Genomic DNA, 14106 nt, shown 5'->3' on the forward strand with positions numbered 1-14106 from the left:
TGCTGTGACGTGGCTGCAGGCTTATAATGCTTTGGCCTTAGAGTTTAACTAAATGACCCATAGTTATAAGAAGACTAACAGATAAGTATTTAACTATAAACTTTGTCAATTGTATGTTGCATTGGGGCTTTTTTTTTTTGTATACAGTACATTATATATGTGGTGGGTGTTTGGTTCAGAGCTTGCAGAGATTGTGTGTTTGCTAATTTGCTGTTTACTGCAGAAAAGAAGCAAGAAAACATGATTATTGCAAATTGCATTTTCCACAGCTCACGTTTTAAAAACTGCAATTGTGCTGGAATGTGTGGGTGCCACTGTATGTTTGGTTCACATACATTTTTTAATTCATCCTTATTACTATAATCCTGCAGTTGTACAGTAGGCTTATCTCTTAATGCTGTAAACAAAAACTACTATTGTTGTTGTGATTCCACGAGAAAGCACAAGATAACTGAATTGTGGAGGTCAATAAGGTAAGAACAGGTCATTTCCTTCTCTCTCTTTTTTTTTACAAGGAGTAAGACACAATAATGTTAGTTACTTATGAATATCTGCTTCAAGGATGTTGCTACCGAAAGCCAAAGATGAAAGTGACCTTTTACAAATCAAACCTTCAGCATTTTTTCCTGAAATGATAACTAATTATATTATCTAATTTTAATTAAATGGTTCAGCTTCTGTAGTTTAAATAACAGCAATGGTAGATGAGTAAATCCAGTCTATTTAACAGTCACTTTGCCCTCAATTATCCAGTAATTAAAATATAGTATGTGCTCAGCTGTGTTTATAATTCATTGATTGCTAATTTCATACTCAAAGTATTTTCTGTATTTTCTTAGGAACAACTGAGATCTGGTTAACAAGCATAAGCATACTAACGGGTGCAGCTCTATATGTTCTACTTCTGTCCAGAATGACTGCAGTAGCTGTTGGCTCACATGGAAGCAAACGGTTATATAAATCCAAGGTACAGTACAATATCATTGCTGTAAGACAAGCATCAGTAAGAAAAATTAAAGAAAAATATGTTTTACCTACTTGGCAATTATATAAAATAATATAAACACAGTTGTTCTGATGAGGAGAAAGAATGTTTACACCATTTGATCCTTCATGATCCCATGGATTTTGGATTTCCTGATCAAATATGTCCTGACTGAGGAAATACTGTAACTTAAAATGTTGCCAATAATATTTCACTTTTGTGATCATGAAGAATTTATTACCGGAAAGGGAGAATTAGGACCGCTTTGCCGTGGCCATTCAGTTGTCCACAGCCATTTTGCCCTGAGGTAGCAGTTGCGTTTTGCACTATTCAGGGCTAGGATTAGGGGTAAAATTACTGTTTTTACTGTAAGAGGTTATGGTTTTTAGGGTAAGGGGTTACAGTTAGGAGTTTTAGGGTATGGGGCTAGCTTTCCTGTGGCAATGAATTCTCTGGGTGGCCAAACGTCCTTGCTGTCAAACAGCCGTGGCTAATTGTCTGAGATGCCTTATTAACACTTATTAACATAAAGAGACACATTTACAGTATGTCTTAACTTTTGCAATGTGTTTTCTCTTAGACAGTCTTTAACTTTATAAAAACTACAAGGTGTTTATTTATGCACATAGTTCTCTTTATAGGGAAATAATGCCCATTTGGGGATGTATATAAAATTAAATGGGTTTAGTGGTGTATTTGGAGATGACGGCTAAGATGTAAGGGATGCAGCATCGTTAAGAGCTTTGTAAGTCAGATTTGTCGGAAACACTAAAACACCGACAGGGGCACCCCGGGGACACAGTAAGACTGAATTGCAAGCAAGAATTGGCAGTGTGGCTGCGAGACTGGCGGTGGGCGTCTGTCAGCATTTCTGTGTTACTGATGGCACAGAAAATGCATTGATGACTGAGACAATCAGGACCTCTACAAACATTCAGGAAGGTTTTTGTTTTTTACTTCTGTGTTTATTATTTTACTATATCAGATAACGTAAAAAATTGAGTTAGTCGAATTGCCCCTTTAAAAATAACATATCCGCTTGGTGTTAGTTTTGCATGTCAATATTCAGAATCCTTGTATGCAGATTAACCACTCTATGACAATGGGGTGAATGAAACAACAGGTTTGAGGATCTGTGGAAGACACAAGCCCACTCATGGATATTGCATCTTTGTTGCTCTTTCCAAAGAACAAGAATTGGAAAAATTCTAGAGCAATAAAGCCAGGAATCGGCATTCGCTTTGGGTGCTGCAGCCTGTCTGTTTCTTTCAGTCTTAATAATTACAGAACAAATAAAATATGACTTCCATCTGACTCCAGGTGGGAAAGAAAGGATAACGTGTTAATTTTATTTTATATTGATATAATTTAAAGATAGATTTTTAAGGTGGACTCATCCAGCTATAAAAAAACATACAGGTGCGCCGACGAGTATTCTAAAACTTGCCTTAAACTTGCCTTGGAAAATCTGGGGCTATTATCAACATGACTCAGGTACTGTACATGCTGGGTACATGCTGGGTACATGCTGCAAGATTCAGTAACATTTCTGCAGAGACTAATGACCCATCGGATTAACACAGCAGGGGTCTTTGGCAGTCCCATTCAGTTTGAATGGGACTGCTAGGGACCCCCGCTGTTAATCTGATACACCATTAGTCTGTCTGCAGAAATGTCACTGAAATGTTGCAGCATGTACCCAGCATGTACCCAGAATTTACCCAGCATGTACCTGGGTCTTGTTGGTGATTGCCCCAGATTTGTTTTAGAATACTCTTCGGCACTACAGAATTCCATGTGTGCAGTTTATCATTCCTTGCTTTGGGCATCCAGAGCTAGGAATCATATCAGTTACAGATTTTGGTCATGTGTAAAGGGTGTTCTGTACCAGTGTTGTAAAGGTTTTTAATAGTTTTTTTTATGTGTGTCACATTATCATAAATAATGACTGAAAGACTAATGTAAATCGGTGAAACCAAAAATGAAAACTGTTACATTACATAATGTGTAAGTATCCAACAATGTTATAGTACATCAAGGAATATGTATGTCATATTAACCTTTTGTGCCAGAGCCTCTCCGGGACGTTGCATTCATGTGATCACTCATTTGGTGATGACATCACTGATGCAAATAGAAAAGTAGGAGTCTCCTCTTCCATCTTGATCTTGTTTACAAATGCGGTCTCCCCTAGCAAATGTGTAAAATCCCCTTGCGTGTCATCACGATGTGTTAACTACAGGCTAAAGGGCTTCGAGCCAAATCTTCTTAAAAACACTCCTCACCCCAATCTGACAATTTAGAGGTAAGAAGACACAAGGTGTACACTTTGTATCACATTTTCTCTAAATGTATCTGGATGGATGTCCCACAAAATGTCTTAGCATCAAATTCTTAAAACATATTTTTAAAATACTTTATCGTCAACTTTTTGCTTTTTTTTTTTTTAGTATGACCAATGCAAAATATATTTACGCCACCACCGTATGCCAAGCGAACTGAGAAACCGAGTTTTAGATCATCTGTATGTTAGATTTCAGGGGAAATGGTTTGATGAAGAACAGATCCTAAAAGATCTGTCTGAATCATTGAGACAGGTATGTTGTATTTATTTGTACAAACCATGTTTTTTTACATTATGGGGTACATCCTCAGAAGTGGGTTACATTTTATGCATTATGTTATCACCATTTTATGTATCGATATCTGTAATGCATATCCCTAAAGGGGATTTTTGTTAGATACACTCGCGTTACCGCCAAAAATATTGCATCAATAATTTTAAGCGGACAGTTTGCTTACTCATATGCAAATCATATTGTAGTTAGCAGTTTACCTAATAATGGAGCTCCTCAAACCTCAGTTCATGTTGGCAAATGTGAATAACGCCGTAATATTTAAGACCTTCCAAAAGCTGGCGTTGCCAACATCCAGACCCTGATTATCATTGAGTTATTTCTGGGAATAGCCTAAAAGCAGTGTAATAAGTACTGTATAGGACTTTAATGACAAAAAATTACATATGTCATACAAAGATACTGTATATATTAAGGATCATATAAATATCTGAAACAAACCATAAACTATATTATGATTTTTAGTGATTAAAGTGATAGGTTTGTGTGACTAATAGGGAATATAATATAATAATGACTCTATTAAGTACACTAATGTATATCCATACATACCTAAACAATATTAATTAATATTTAATTTTGATTAATGTACAATTTAAATAAATGAAACATGGGCATTATATATAATGGAAAAAGTTCATAAGTCAGTGTTAAAATGTTAAATTTCTCAATATTATAACAAGATTTGCATTAGCTTTTGGTAAAGCACAAGTAATTAATCTTTATCACATGCATTAATAGCGAGTGTTATAGTTTGACCAATGTGCATGTGCAGTGTATTAGAGAGCATGTCTCTGAGACATGAAAATCACCATTAATAGCTCTGCTAAATTTAAAAACGAACTTTATTTTTGCATCTCATTAGCTTTGAGGATACCCGTTAAAATGAAGAAAAATAAAGTCTGTTCCCAATTTCGGTAAAGAGAATTTCTAGTGTAAAAATGATGGATTTCTGTGGATTTACCACAAAGTTCCTAAATTGTATTTTACATATGATTTCCAAGCACTATAAACTATTAACTAAGACTAATTAAATAAGAGAAATGCTATGAATAAGAGAAAACATATTTACAGTACTTTGCCAAAAAACAAAGCTCAACATTCAAGAATATGAATGTTCAATAATAAGTGCTGATGTGCAAAACTTTCCAATATGCATTCTCAAACTTTTAACAGGTTTGCAGAATTTTAAGGGCTAAAAAATTCTCAGAAATTAGACATTTTCCATATCAATTTGTTGTTTTGCCAATAAATTGCAGCTTAGTACCCGGCCCAAAGGAGTTTATATCAGAATGACTATATACTGTACATGGTTTTGCTCAGACACTCATACCGGTTCAAGGTGCTGGGTAGATGCAGGCTGGATGTGGATACTTGAATGTAACAAGGATGGGTGCCAGGAACTTTTATAAAACATATAGGGGCCTATGCTAGTAGCCTTCATCCAAAAAAATCGCTGGACCATTTAAATCGCCATTTTCTTGAGCATTGCTATTACGTTATTCAGAAAGCCTCGATTACCTGTTATAGCAAAATTCCCAAAACGGGGTAGTAGCCAGTGGTGTGATGATCGCCTCTCTGAAAAGGCCTCCCCCAGCGATTTCTTAAAGCTGCAGAGAGAGCTGCTCAGAGAGAGCAGCCTCTCCCTGCGCAAATCTCGCCCGAAATGAATGTATTTTAATAAAAAATGTAATACTAGTGTAGGTGAGCAGGGGGTCTCCGGAGCAGAACCGCATTGATTTCAGGTCCGAGGACCCCCTGCCTCATGACATACAGGCCCCGTTATGGGGTTCTGGTATCGCCTATGCATTGTATTCCCGCGGTCAAGTGACACAGGACATTTAAATTCATAGGAGATACCGGCACCCAATAAAAGGGGCTGTATCACGAGAAGTAGGGGGTCCCCACACTTCAAATCAACGCGGCTCTGTTCTGGAGACCCCCTGCTCATCTACACAAGTATTACATGTTATAGTAAAACAGCTGCTACCCACAATAAACATTAAAAACACAAGAACACTATTACCCACCTTCTCTACACCCACATGATTGATACCAGAGGCCACGGGTGTCCGGGGGCCTCAGGTGGTCCCCGCGGGTGTCTGTGGACCCTCGGGTGGTCCCCACAGGTGTCCGGGGGTCTTCAGGTGGTCCCCACGGGTACCCGTTGGCCTACGGTACCAATCCTGTGGCCACATTTTTCCCCAATACATTAAAATAAATACACTCCCTCCCCCCTCTCCCACCAACACATACAGTACAGTAATGGTAAAATAACTATTATCCAGATATGGATAATAGCTCATTTGCCCGTATAAAATAAAACATTAGCCAGCCAGCATAAATAAACTAAATAAACCTTACTACTTACCCCTGCCATCATGAAGGGCATGCTCGTCAGCATACTCCAGGTCCATGTCCTCTGATGCCAGCAAGAATACATGAACAAATACAATCTAATGGCCCCTAACCCCTTAATCACCATAACGGTTATTAACTGCTATAGTAATTGAGGGGTTAACTACCATCCCCAGCTACCCACCCCCTGGTAGGCCTAACCACCCACCCTGGGACCACTATACCCACCCTGTACCCATTGATGGGCATAGTGGTACATCATACCTATATAATATGGGCATGATAAGCCACTATAGCAGCCAATGGTCACCCAAATCAAAAAGCATGAAGGCCAAAAATACACAATAATAAAAGATATACACGAGCACCTAAACACCCCAACAATAAAAGAACTAAAAAGCCTAATTGCTGATGCAAGTAACCCATCATGTGCCCAAGGTAGTGCAGCAGCTGCCCGTAGCTTGCGCGCGGTGTACCTCACCCATAACGTCATGAGGCCGAAGCCGGAACGAGGTACATGCGGTGTCCCTCAGCCTGGTAGAGCGGCATGCGTTAGACCCACTGGGACAATTTTAAGACCACCAGACACCCGCAGGGACCACCAGAGGGCCAAAAGACACCTACAGGGACAACCTATGGACCCCTGGACAACCACGAGAACCACAGACAACTGCGGCCTCTGGTATCAATCATGTGGAGCTAGAGGATGTTGGTATTGGTGTTTATTGTGGATAGCATGGGCGGGTGAAGGGCTTATTTTGCCCTTGGTGGGTAGCGGGAGGGGTTAACCCCTTCATTGCCTTAACAGTTAGCCGCTAAGGTAATGAAGTTGACTGTAAACGCATTTTTATTGCATGGGATTCATGCCGGGGGTCTCCGTTGCTGATATTAATGGATATCAGCTCCAGAGACTCTCGGCATCAATTCAATGCAGGAAAAAAGCATTTCTTTTTCTAAGTCCCGCCTCGCCGCCTCTCAGCAGCTTCTCACCTGCCTCAAGCCAACTTTTCCTGATGTGAGAATTTTGAGAGAAACTCACCATTCTAGAGCCGCGATTAGCCTCGATACGCCTCGATAAGCTAATCGAGGCTACTACCATTGCATGAGTTTCAGAACCTGCCGCTAACTCCCCCCAACACACACATACAAGGCTCGCTAAAGGATTTGAACCTCTTATCGACACCTCTCCATAACCATTCCGTTTCTAAAGCTTGTCATTGTGCTTTTAATCGTCTGTCCCTAGCCGAGCATCACCTCTCTGCGCCTGTGTGTAATCCTCTTTGGGAAGGGAGCTACAGTACATAGCTGATGATTACTGCGCATGCGTCTGTAAGTTCACCAATGCATGCTTGCGAAGTTCAAGAGTGAGTGACCAAAAAAAAAATATATATTTCTTTTTTCTCGTCATTTTTTATTTTTATTTTCTCCACAAGCCTGCCTAAACCATCTTGATATTACGATATTCAATCTGGGCTGTAGCTTTTGACTGCGACACTGTGCGTTTGACTGCACATGGTTGATTTGTGTGGTTTTTATGTATTTGTGGGTGTGGGGATCAAATTATTATGATGACCTGCCTTTTGAAAATATGTCATGTCTTTGAACTACAGTACAGCTAATCCTTCATGCAGCTTTACCCTGTACCCCCCTCCCCCACGCACACACACAAGGCTCGCTCAAGGATTTGAACCTCTTATCAACACCTCTCCAGAACCATTCCGTTTCTAAAGCTTGTTATTGTGCTTTTAATCGTCCGTCTCTAGCCGAGCATCACCTCTCTGCGCCTGCGTGTAATCCTCTTTGGGAAGGGACCTCTACAAAACCATTCATTAATTTTCCTATTGTTGGCTTTGAGTCAACTCTCTGTAATCCTCTTTGGGAAGGGAGCTAGCTGATGATTACTGCGCATGACTCACACATCCACCCTCCAAACCCTTTGAGGCTTTGTTTACGGTAACGCTTGTGATAATCCCTTCTTGAATTTGATATGTAAATCTGATTTGCACAGCACTGTGAAATTGAGAGTTAAAAAAACATAATCTGATTCATGTTTTTCATGCAGTAAGTTACCACTTTTTGTCATTCTTTCTCTTTCTTTGGTGTAAGGGGGAGTTTGGGAGGGGGGTTCCAATGATTATAGATATATGTAAAGAATATTTATTTTATTTTAATCAGGAACAAAAAATACAAATATACAAATAATCATGAATAATACAAAATGCAGTCTTTATTCAATTCTTCTGTCAGTTTAAAATTGAGGACTGGTGGATAATCATGAATAATGCACATTGATAATATTAATTAATAATATATAATATATAATAATATATATAATAATATATCATTTTTCCGTCTTTATCTTCTTCCTCATTCTGGGTAGTTCATTGAGAGAGGGGAGGTTTTGTGTAAATCATGACTGCAGTTTAGATACACTTAACTGTACACACAGTTCACAAACTTTACACATGATACCCCCCCCACCCCCCAGTCCATCCTTTTTTTTCTGAAAAGACAAGAAAATAAAAAATTAGTGCAGTTATGTGCATACTGTATTATGGCATTGTGTACTGTATAGCTACTCCATATTGGACTACTGTACACAGTTATTACTGTCAAACTAGTCTATACTGGAACTACTGTATACTGTGACTACTGTTAAGTACTTTGTAAACAGATGGCTAGTGCTGCTCTCTCAGGAAAGAAAAAAATTGTGCAGTTAGGTGCATATTATGGCATTGTGTACTGTATAGCTACTCCATATTGGACTACAGTATGCAGTTAGTACTGTCAAACTAGTCTATCCTGGAACTACTGTACACTGTGACTACTGTTAAATACTTTGTAACCAGATGGCTAGTGCTGCTCTCTCAGGAAAGAAAAAATATGTGCCATACTTACCTGTATCATACAGTACTGTACTTGGTGTGTCTGTACTTACCATACTATAGTACAGTACTATACCATACTACCTTCCTGATGCTTGCCCATTACGCGCGATCACAGTGGGTAACACAGTCGCAATATGGTCAATAGATTTATTGCATCGTTCCACGGTGAGTACATCGTTCCAAAAACTCATTATGCCTTCCGCCAACTCATCCTTTTTGGAGGGTTTCATGACTTTTTGGATATGGTCCTTCAGCTGATGCCAGACCATTTCGATAGTATTGAAGTCTGGCAATCTGTCATTGGAGGGGGAAAAAAAGGACAATTAGTTAAAAAGATACACAGTAAAAACAGTGGGAAAAAAGGATACACGGTTACCGCACTTACTCCGCTGGCGTCTTCACCCAGTTGATACCGCGCTCAAGAATATGCGCTGTTGACGCGGTGTGCTTCGGATCGTTGTCCTGGTAGAAACAGTGACCATCTTGGAACTCACGTGTGATGTATTCCACAATCTCAGGCACAATTTGCTCTTGGAAAAAAGCTTTATTCATGATTCCTATAACAAGAAAAGGAAAGTGCTAAAAAAAACTGCACACTAGTACAGTACAGTGCATAAGGCAAAAGCGTGTGACTTATTTTACCTTCAAAGATGACAATGCATCCTGGTCCACGCCTAGAGATGGCACCCCACACATGAATCTTCACTGGGTGTTTTGGATGCAGCTTCATAGATGTGCGACCTTTTTTGTGGAATGCAAAGGTGGCAAATCTCTCCAGGATACAGTAGACTGTAGTTGTAGATGTTGCGTGTTTTAACTTGTATTAATAAAGAAATGTTTTTCCTTATTGTACACAGGACCTGCACAATTCCAGTCCCCGAGGGCCGCAAACAGGCCCGGTTTTCAAAGTTATCCTGAAAACCGGGGCTGTTTGCGGCCCTCGAGGACTGGAGTTGTGCAGGCCTAACTGACTGAAAATGCTTTGACTTTCTGTACATAAATGTTTTCACTAGCAGTAAACCATACACCTGTTGATATTTTGAATTGTTGTACACTTAAAATGTTTTTACATTGTATTTGTAAATAAATGTTTTTGTACTTACTCCACCAATAAAAGAAAATGTTGATTTGTTTTAAATTGTTCCATTGTCTCCTTTTATACTATAACAAAATACAGTGTTTCTAGAACATACTGTAGAGTACTGTCCAGGCATACTGTACTGTATACTGTAGGCATGCTCAGTACTGTATCACAAGAGTATTAAAACAATACATGCTATACGGGTATAGAATACACATATGTACTGGAATACATGTAGAATAAATGCATACTTTTTATTTTTCGGGTTTATTATACAGTACAGTATATAAAAAAGTATTGTATACGGTCTGAAAACAACAGCATACTGTTTCAGGTTTTCTATGAAGCTCTCAGTGACAATATTCTATCCTAATCAATAACAATGGCCACTAAACCACTAAACTGTAGAGTCCGGTACGTGTTTTTTTAAATCAGATTCAGCAATATGCAGGCATTGTAACACAAAGCGATATTATCCATCGAAATCCCTCCATTTGCCGTTTTCCACATGAGATGACAACGTTTTATTTTCTGAGGAACAAAAAAAAAGTAAAAGTTTACTGTAATGGTCAGTCAGTCCCCAAAAGAAGTTCCCACAGTCAGTCCCACCAATAATTTTCTCGGTGGGCGTCTGCTGTTCACATGCGCATGCTGTGTGTAGCGGTCAGCGCAAGGTGTTGTTCTCAGAAGATAAAAAGATGGTAAAAACACATAAAATTAATGCATGTATTAAAATATGTATTCAATGTGTATTAAATAGACATGGTCAGTCTTGTTTGTCAAAGGGAGTTGGGGAGAGGGGGGGGAAAGGGGGAAGCAGGGTGGTGGAAAGGGGAGGGAGAAAGGGAGTAGAAGATAATTCACTTGGTGGTGTTACAATAGAATAATAAAAACACTAGTCATATGTTTCAGTGACTCACACGGCCTTATGTGAGACCCTTCCCTCAGAGGCTAACACATCGCCGTTTTTTCCCTGGCATTTTCCTGGAATGCGACGCACTTCACCTGGCGCATGCCGCGTTCATTTTGCGTTCCCAGCCACGGGTCATGCACGGCTGATGCGCGGTTGATGCGTTTATTGAGAATGGTTCGGATTTAATAGGTTGCAATTCTTCGGGTGTCTGCCAGATGGCAGATATTCATGAATTGTAATGCGCATGCGCTTCAGTAATGTGTCGACTTGCAGGTGTTTCGTGTAAAAAAGATACCACAGTGTGCTATTGTAACTTGGCCTTGAGACTGAAGGAAGAGGTTGCAAAAATGTATCAATTTAGGCTTTTCATATTAAAGAAAGACAAAGACCAGTGTCGGTTACAGTATTCGCCAGAGACCCGCCCGCCATGAGTGTTCAAGTGCAGCCGCTTTCCAAAAACCCGACAGAAGTTACGCGTATTTGATATGGGCCGCGATTAATGCAACAGAGGATAAGATGGCAACAGTTGTTGAAATTTATCAGTATTTTGTTGAAAACTATGACTTTTACAAATTTTCACCAGCTCCTCATACGTGGAAGCGTGCAATAAGGAAAGGTTATGTAGCGATCCCTGTTTTTATCGTATTGAGCCACAATTTGTTGGAGGGTATTGGTGTGTATCACCGGCTTTTCCCTGTATCTATGATCATGATGACGGCAAAAGGCGAAGGGTCGTGTTAAAACCAACTAAGAAACGACAGTCGCTGCCAAGCAATGCACCAGCACTGGCTTCCAATGACGGTCCCGCCGTCAGTGACAACCCTGAGCCTGAGCCGGATTTCGCGTGCAGTTTCGATCAAGCTTGCATGTACCTAAGCAATTTCCAGCCTCATCAGCTGACTACAGGTGGACTAGTCCCACTGCAAACTATCGACGTGGATGATTAAGAACGCTGGACTGGGGGCGCATGCGCTACGGCTGGAGTGCATGAACGTGTGAGCCATTAGCTCCGTTCTCAACCGGCGGCAATTTTAAATAAAAAAGCAGCAAAACAGCACAATCAAGCCCCAATTCATATCTTCACACTGCCTCAAAGTCCCAGGATGCCGAGAACGACCCGCTCAAAGAGTATATCAGCGGTCCTGACTGATTACTTTACTAAAGGAGATCCAGCGCGGGCCCCCAGCCAGGAGGGAATGGCGCCAAGTGATTCCGAATCGGAAGAGGAGGAAGATGTCGGCCAAGACACCAGCAGAGACAACCAAATTATGAGACGCTGAGACATGAGAGAGTTCTGCTTAGACATCAAAAAGTGCTTTCAGTCTGAAGTGGCAGCCCTGAGAGCTGATATCTGCGGTATAGGAGAGCGCACAGACTCTCTTGAAAAAAAAATGGACGCCACAGTCAAAGCACTCCACAAAACAGACAGACAAGTGGCACAAGTGAGGGAAACAGTCAGGGATATATTGGATCGGCAGGAGGATGCGGACAATAGGGATCGGAGGAACAATGTGAGGATTCGGGGGGTCCCAGAGACTGAAACGGATCCGGAGGACTTTATGTGCAGATGGCTCCAAAACATAATGCCCGACCGTTCGGAAGCAGACCTGCACCTGGACCGCTGCCACAGGGCATTGAGGTCGAGACCACAGCAAAATGCCCCCCCAAGAGACATAATAGCCCGTTTTCACTTTTTTAGAGTGAAGGAGGCATTCTGCCAAATGACCAGATCTCAGGGAGACTTTGAGGGGTATAAACTGCAGGTCTATCAAGACATCTCACCCACTACCCTGCTGAAAAGACAACAAATTACCCCCATAACTAAAGTGCTGAGAGAGGCTGGGACCCGCTACCGTTGGCTGTACCCGTTTGGGTTAATGGTGATACAAAATGGCGCTGCCACCACGCTGCGGAGACTAGAAGATGGCAGCAGCTTCCTCACCAAACTAGGGCTCCAGGACAAAATACCCGCAGAACTAGCCACAGGGGGAGCTGCACTGGACACTTCATGGAAGGAGGTGAGAAAAGCCGACAAGCGACGTCAACCCCACAGCCCGAAATGAAATCGGGACCTGAGCTGCAAATAAAGACAAACACCCTACCTGTTCCCGTTCCAGTTACTGTTCCATAGTTAAAGAAGCAGTTCAAGACTCGTTCAGGTCAGTTCCATGGCTCCCCGCAGCTTCGGCAGCACCTCTCCACGAATGGCGGCCATCTTGGAGCAGCTCCTGATCCACAATGAGAGGGGAGGGGCCGGAGGAAGGAGACTGAGGAGGCAAATCTCGCGAGAGGACGGCCTGCCACTACCAAGATGGCAACGGTCGTCGTCACCAGGGGAGGAGCTGCAAAGCATCACGAGAGGTTCCCGACTGCACAGGAGCCACAGACGGAGGGTTTGGAGGCTGAGCAGCAGACCTGTCGAGCTGGATTGAGTCCCGTGGCAATTAAGAAGCAGAAGAGGGGAGGGGGGGCTTAAAATGTTTCCAGTTACTCAAGGTTTAACACAACACTCCACAGTACATGAATAAATAAAGTGACAGGAGGAGAAGGTGTAGCACAATAGGTATAGTATACTAAAAAAAAACAAATGATGAATAATAGTTTAATTTTTATTATTACCTTATTACTGTTTACTGTTAATGGAGAGTAATAAGTGATGTTTTAAAAAAAAAAAAAAACTATAGTCAGGATAAATCCTATAATAGTATATCTAGTATTACTAAATTTAAACTGACTAAATAAAAATACGAAACACGATATACCACTAAAAAAGAATTACGTTGCACATATCCCACCTATACCCAGCCCCCCTCCCCCCCAGAATAAATAAATAAATTAAAAAAACCTGGGTCAGCTATTAAAGTTAATACAGTTAATTACAGTTAATAAGTATATCAAATGTTGTTTAAGGGCATAGTTCAGATACATACTCAGAGGAGAATAGGTACTGAACAGGGTTACAAGTCCAGAATCAAATAATGGTTTAACCAATATAGGTGTTCATACGCTCTTTAAGAGCCAGATAGGATGAGAGCACGTACGCAGTGAGGCCACGATACAATTAGCAGATTGGGAGGGTCAGAACCAACAGAGAAGTTGCTGCTTACAGAGAAAGATTCCAGACGCAGCCGCCGGTACAAGGTGCGGTCTGGTCGTTGTCATGTGTCTACACACTCAGACCGGGGCTTATACCCCGGGTCTGGAGAAAGTCCTTGGAAGGCTGGGGAGTGGAGGCACTAGGTCAG

At 41.0% G+C, this 14106-nt stretch overlaps 1 protein-coding gene across 4 annotated transcripts in view; it reads left to right on the top strand.

Moving 5' to 3' along the window:
• LOC142493253 (potassium/sodium hyperpolarization-activated cyclic nucleotide-gated channel 2-like) overlaps nt 1-14106 on the top strand; it is a 707321-nt gene that overhangs the window by 506846 nt on the left and 186369 nt on the right. For all 4 annotated transcript variants that reach the window (XM_075596961.1, XM_075596964.1, XM_075596963.1 and 1 more), the window contains 2 exons: nt 840-967; nt 3436-3582. In XM_075596961.1, coding sequence (XP_075453076.1) covers nt 840-967; nt 3436-3582 — 275 coding nt within the window. The remainder of the gene's footprint in view (nt 1-839; nt 968-3435; nt 3583-14106) is intronic.

The sequence above is a fragment of the Ascaphus truei genome, chromosome 4 (assembly GCF_040206685.1).
Source record: "Ascaphus truei isolate aAscTru1 chromosome 4, aAscTru1.hap1, whole genome shotgun sequence".
Classification (NCBI taxonomy): Eukaryota; Metazoa; Chordata; class Amphibia; order Anura; family Ascaphidae; genus Ascaphus; species Ascaphus truei.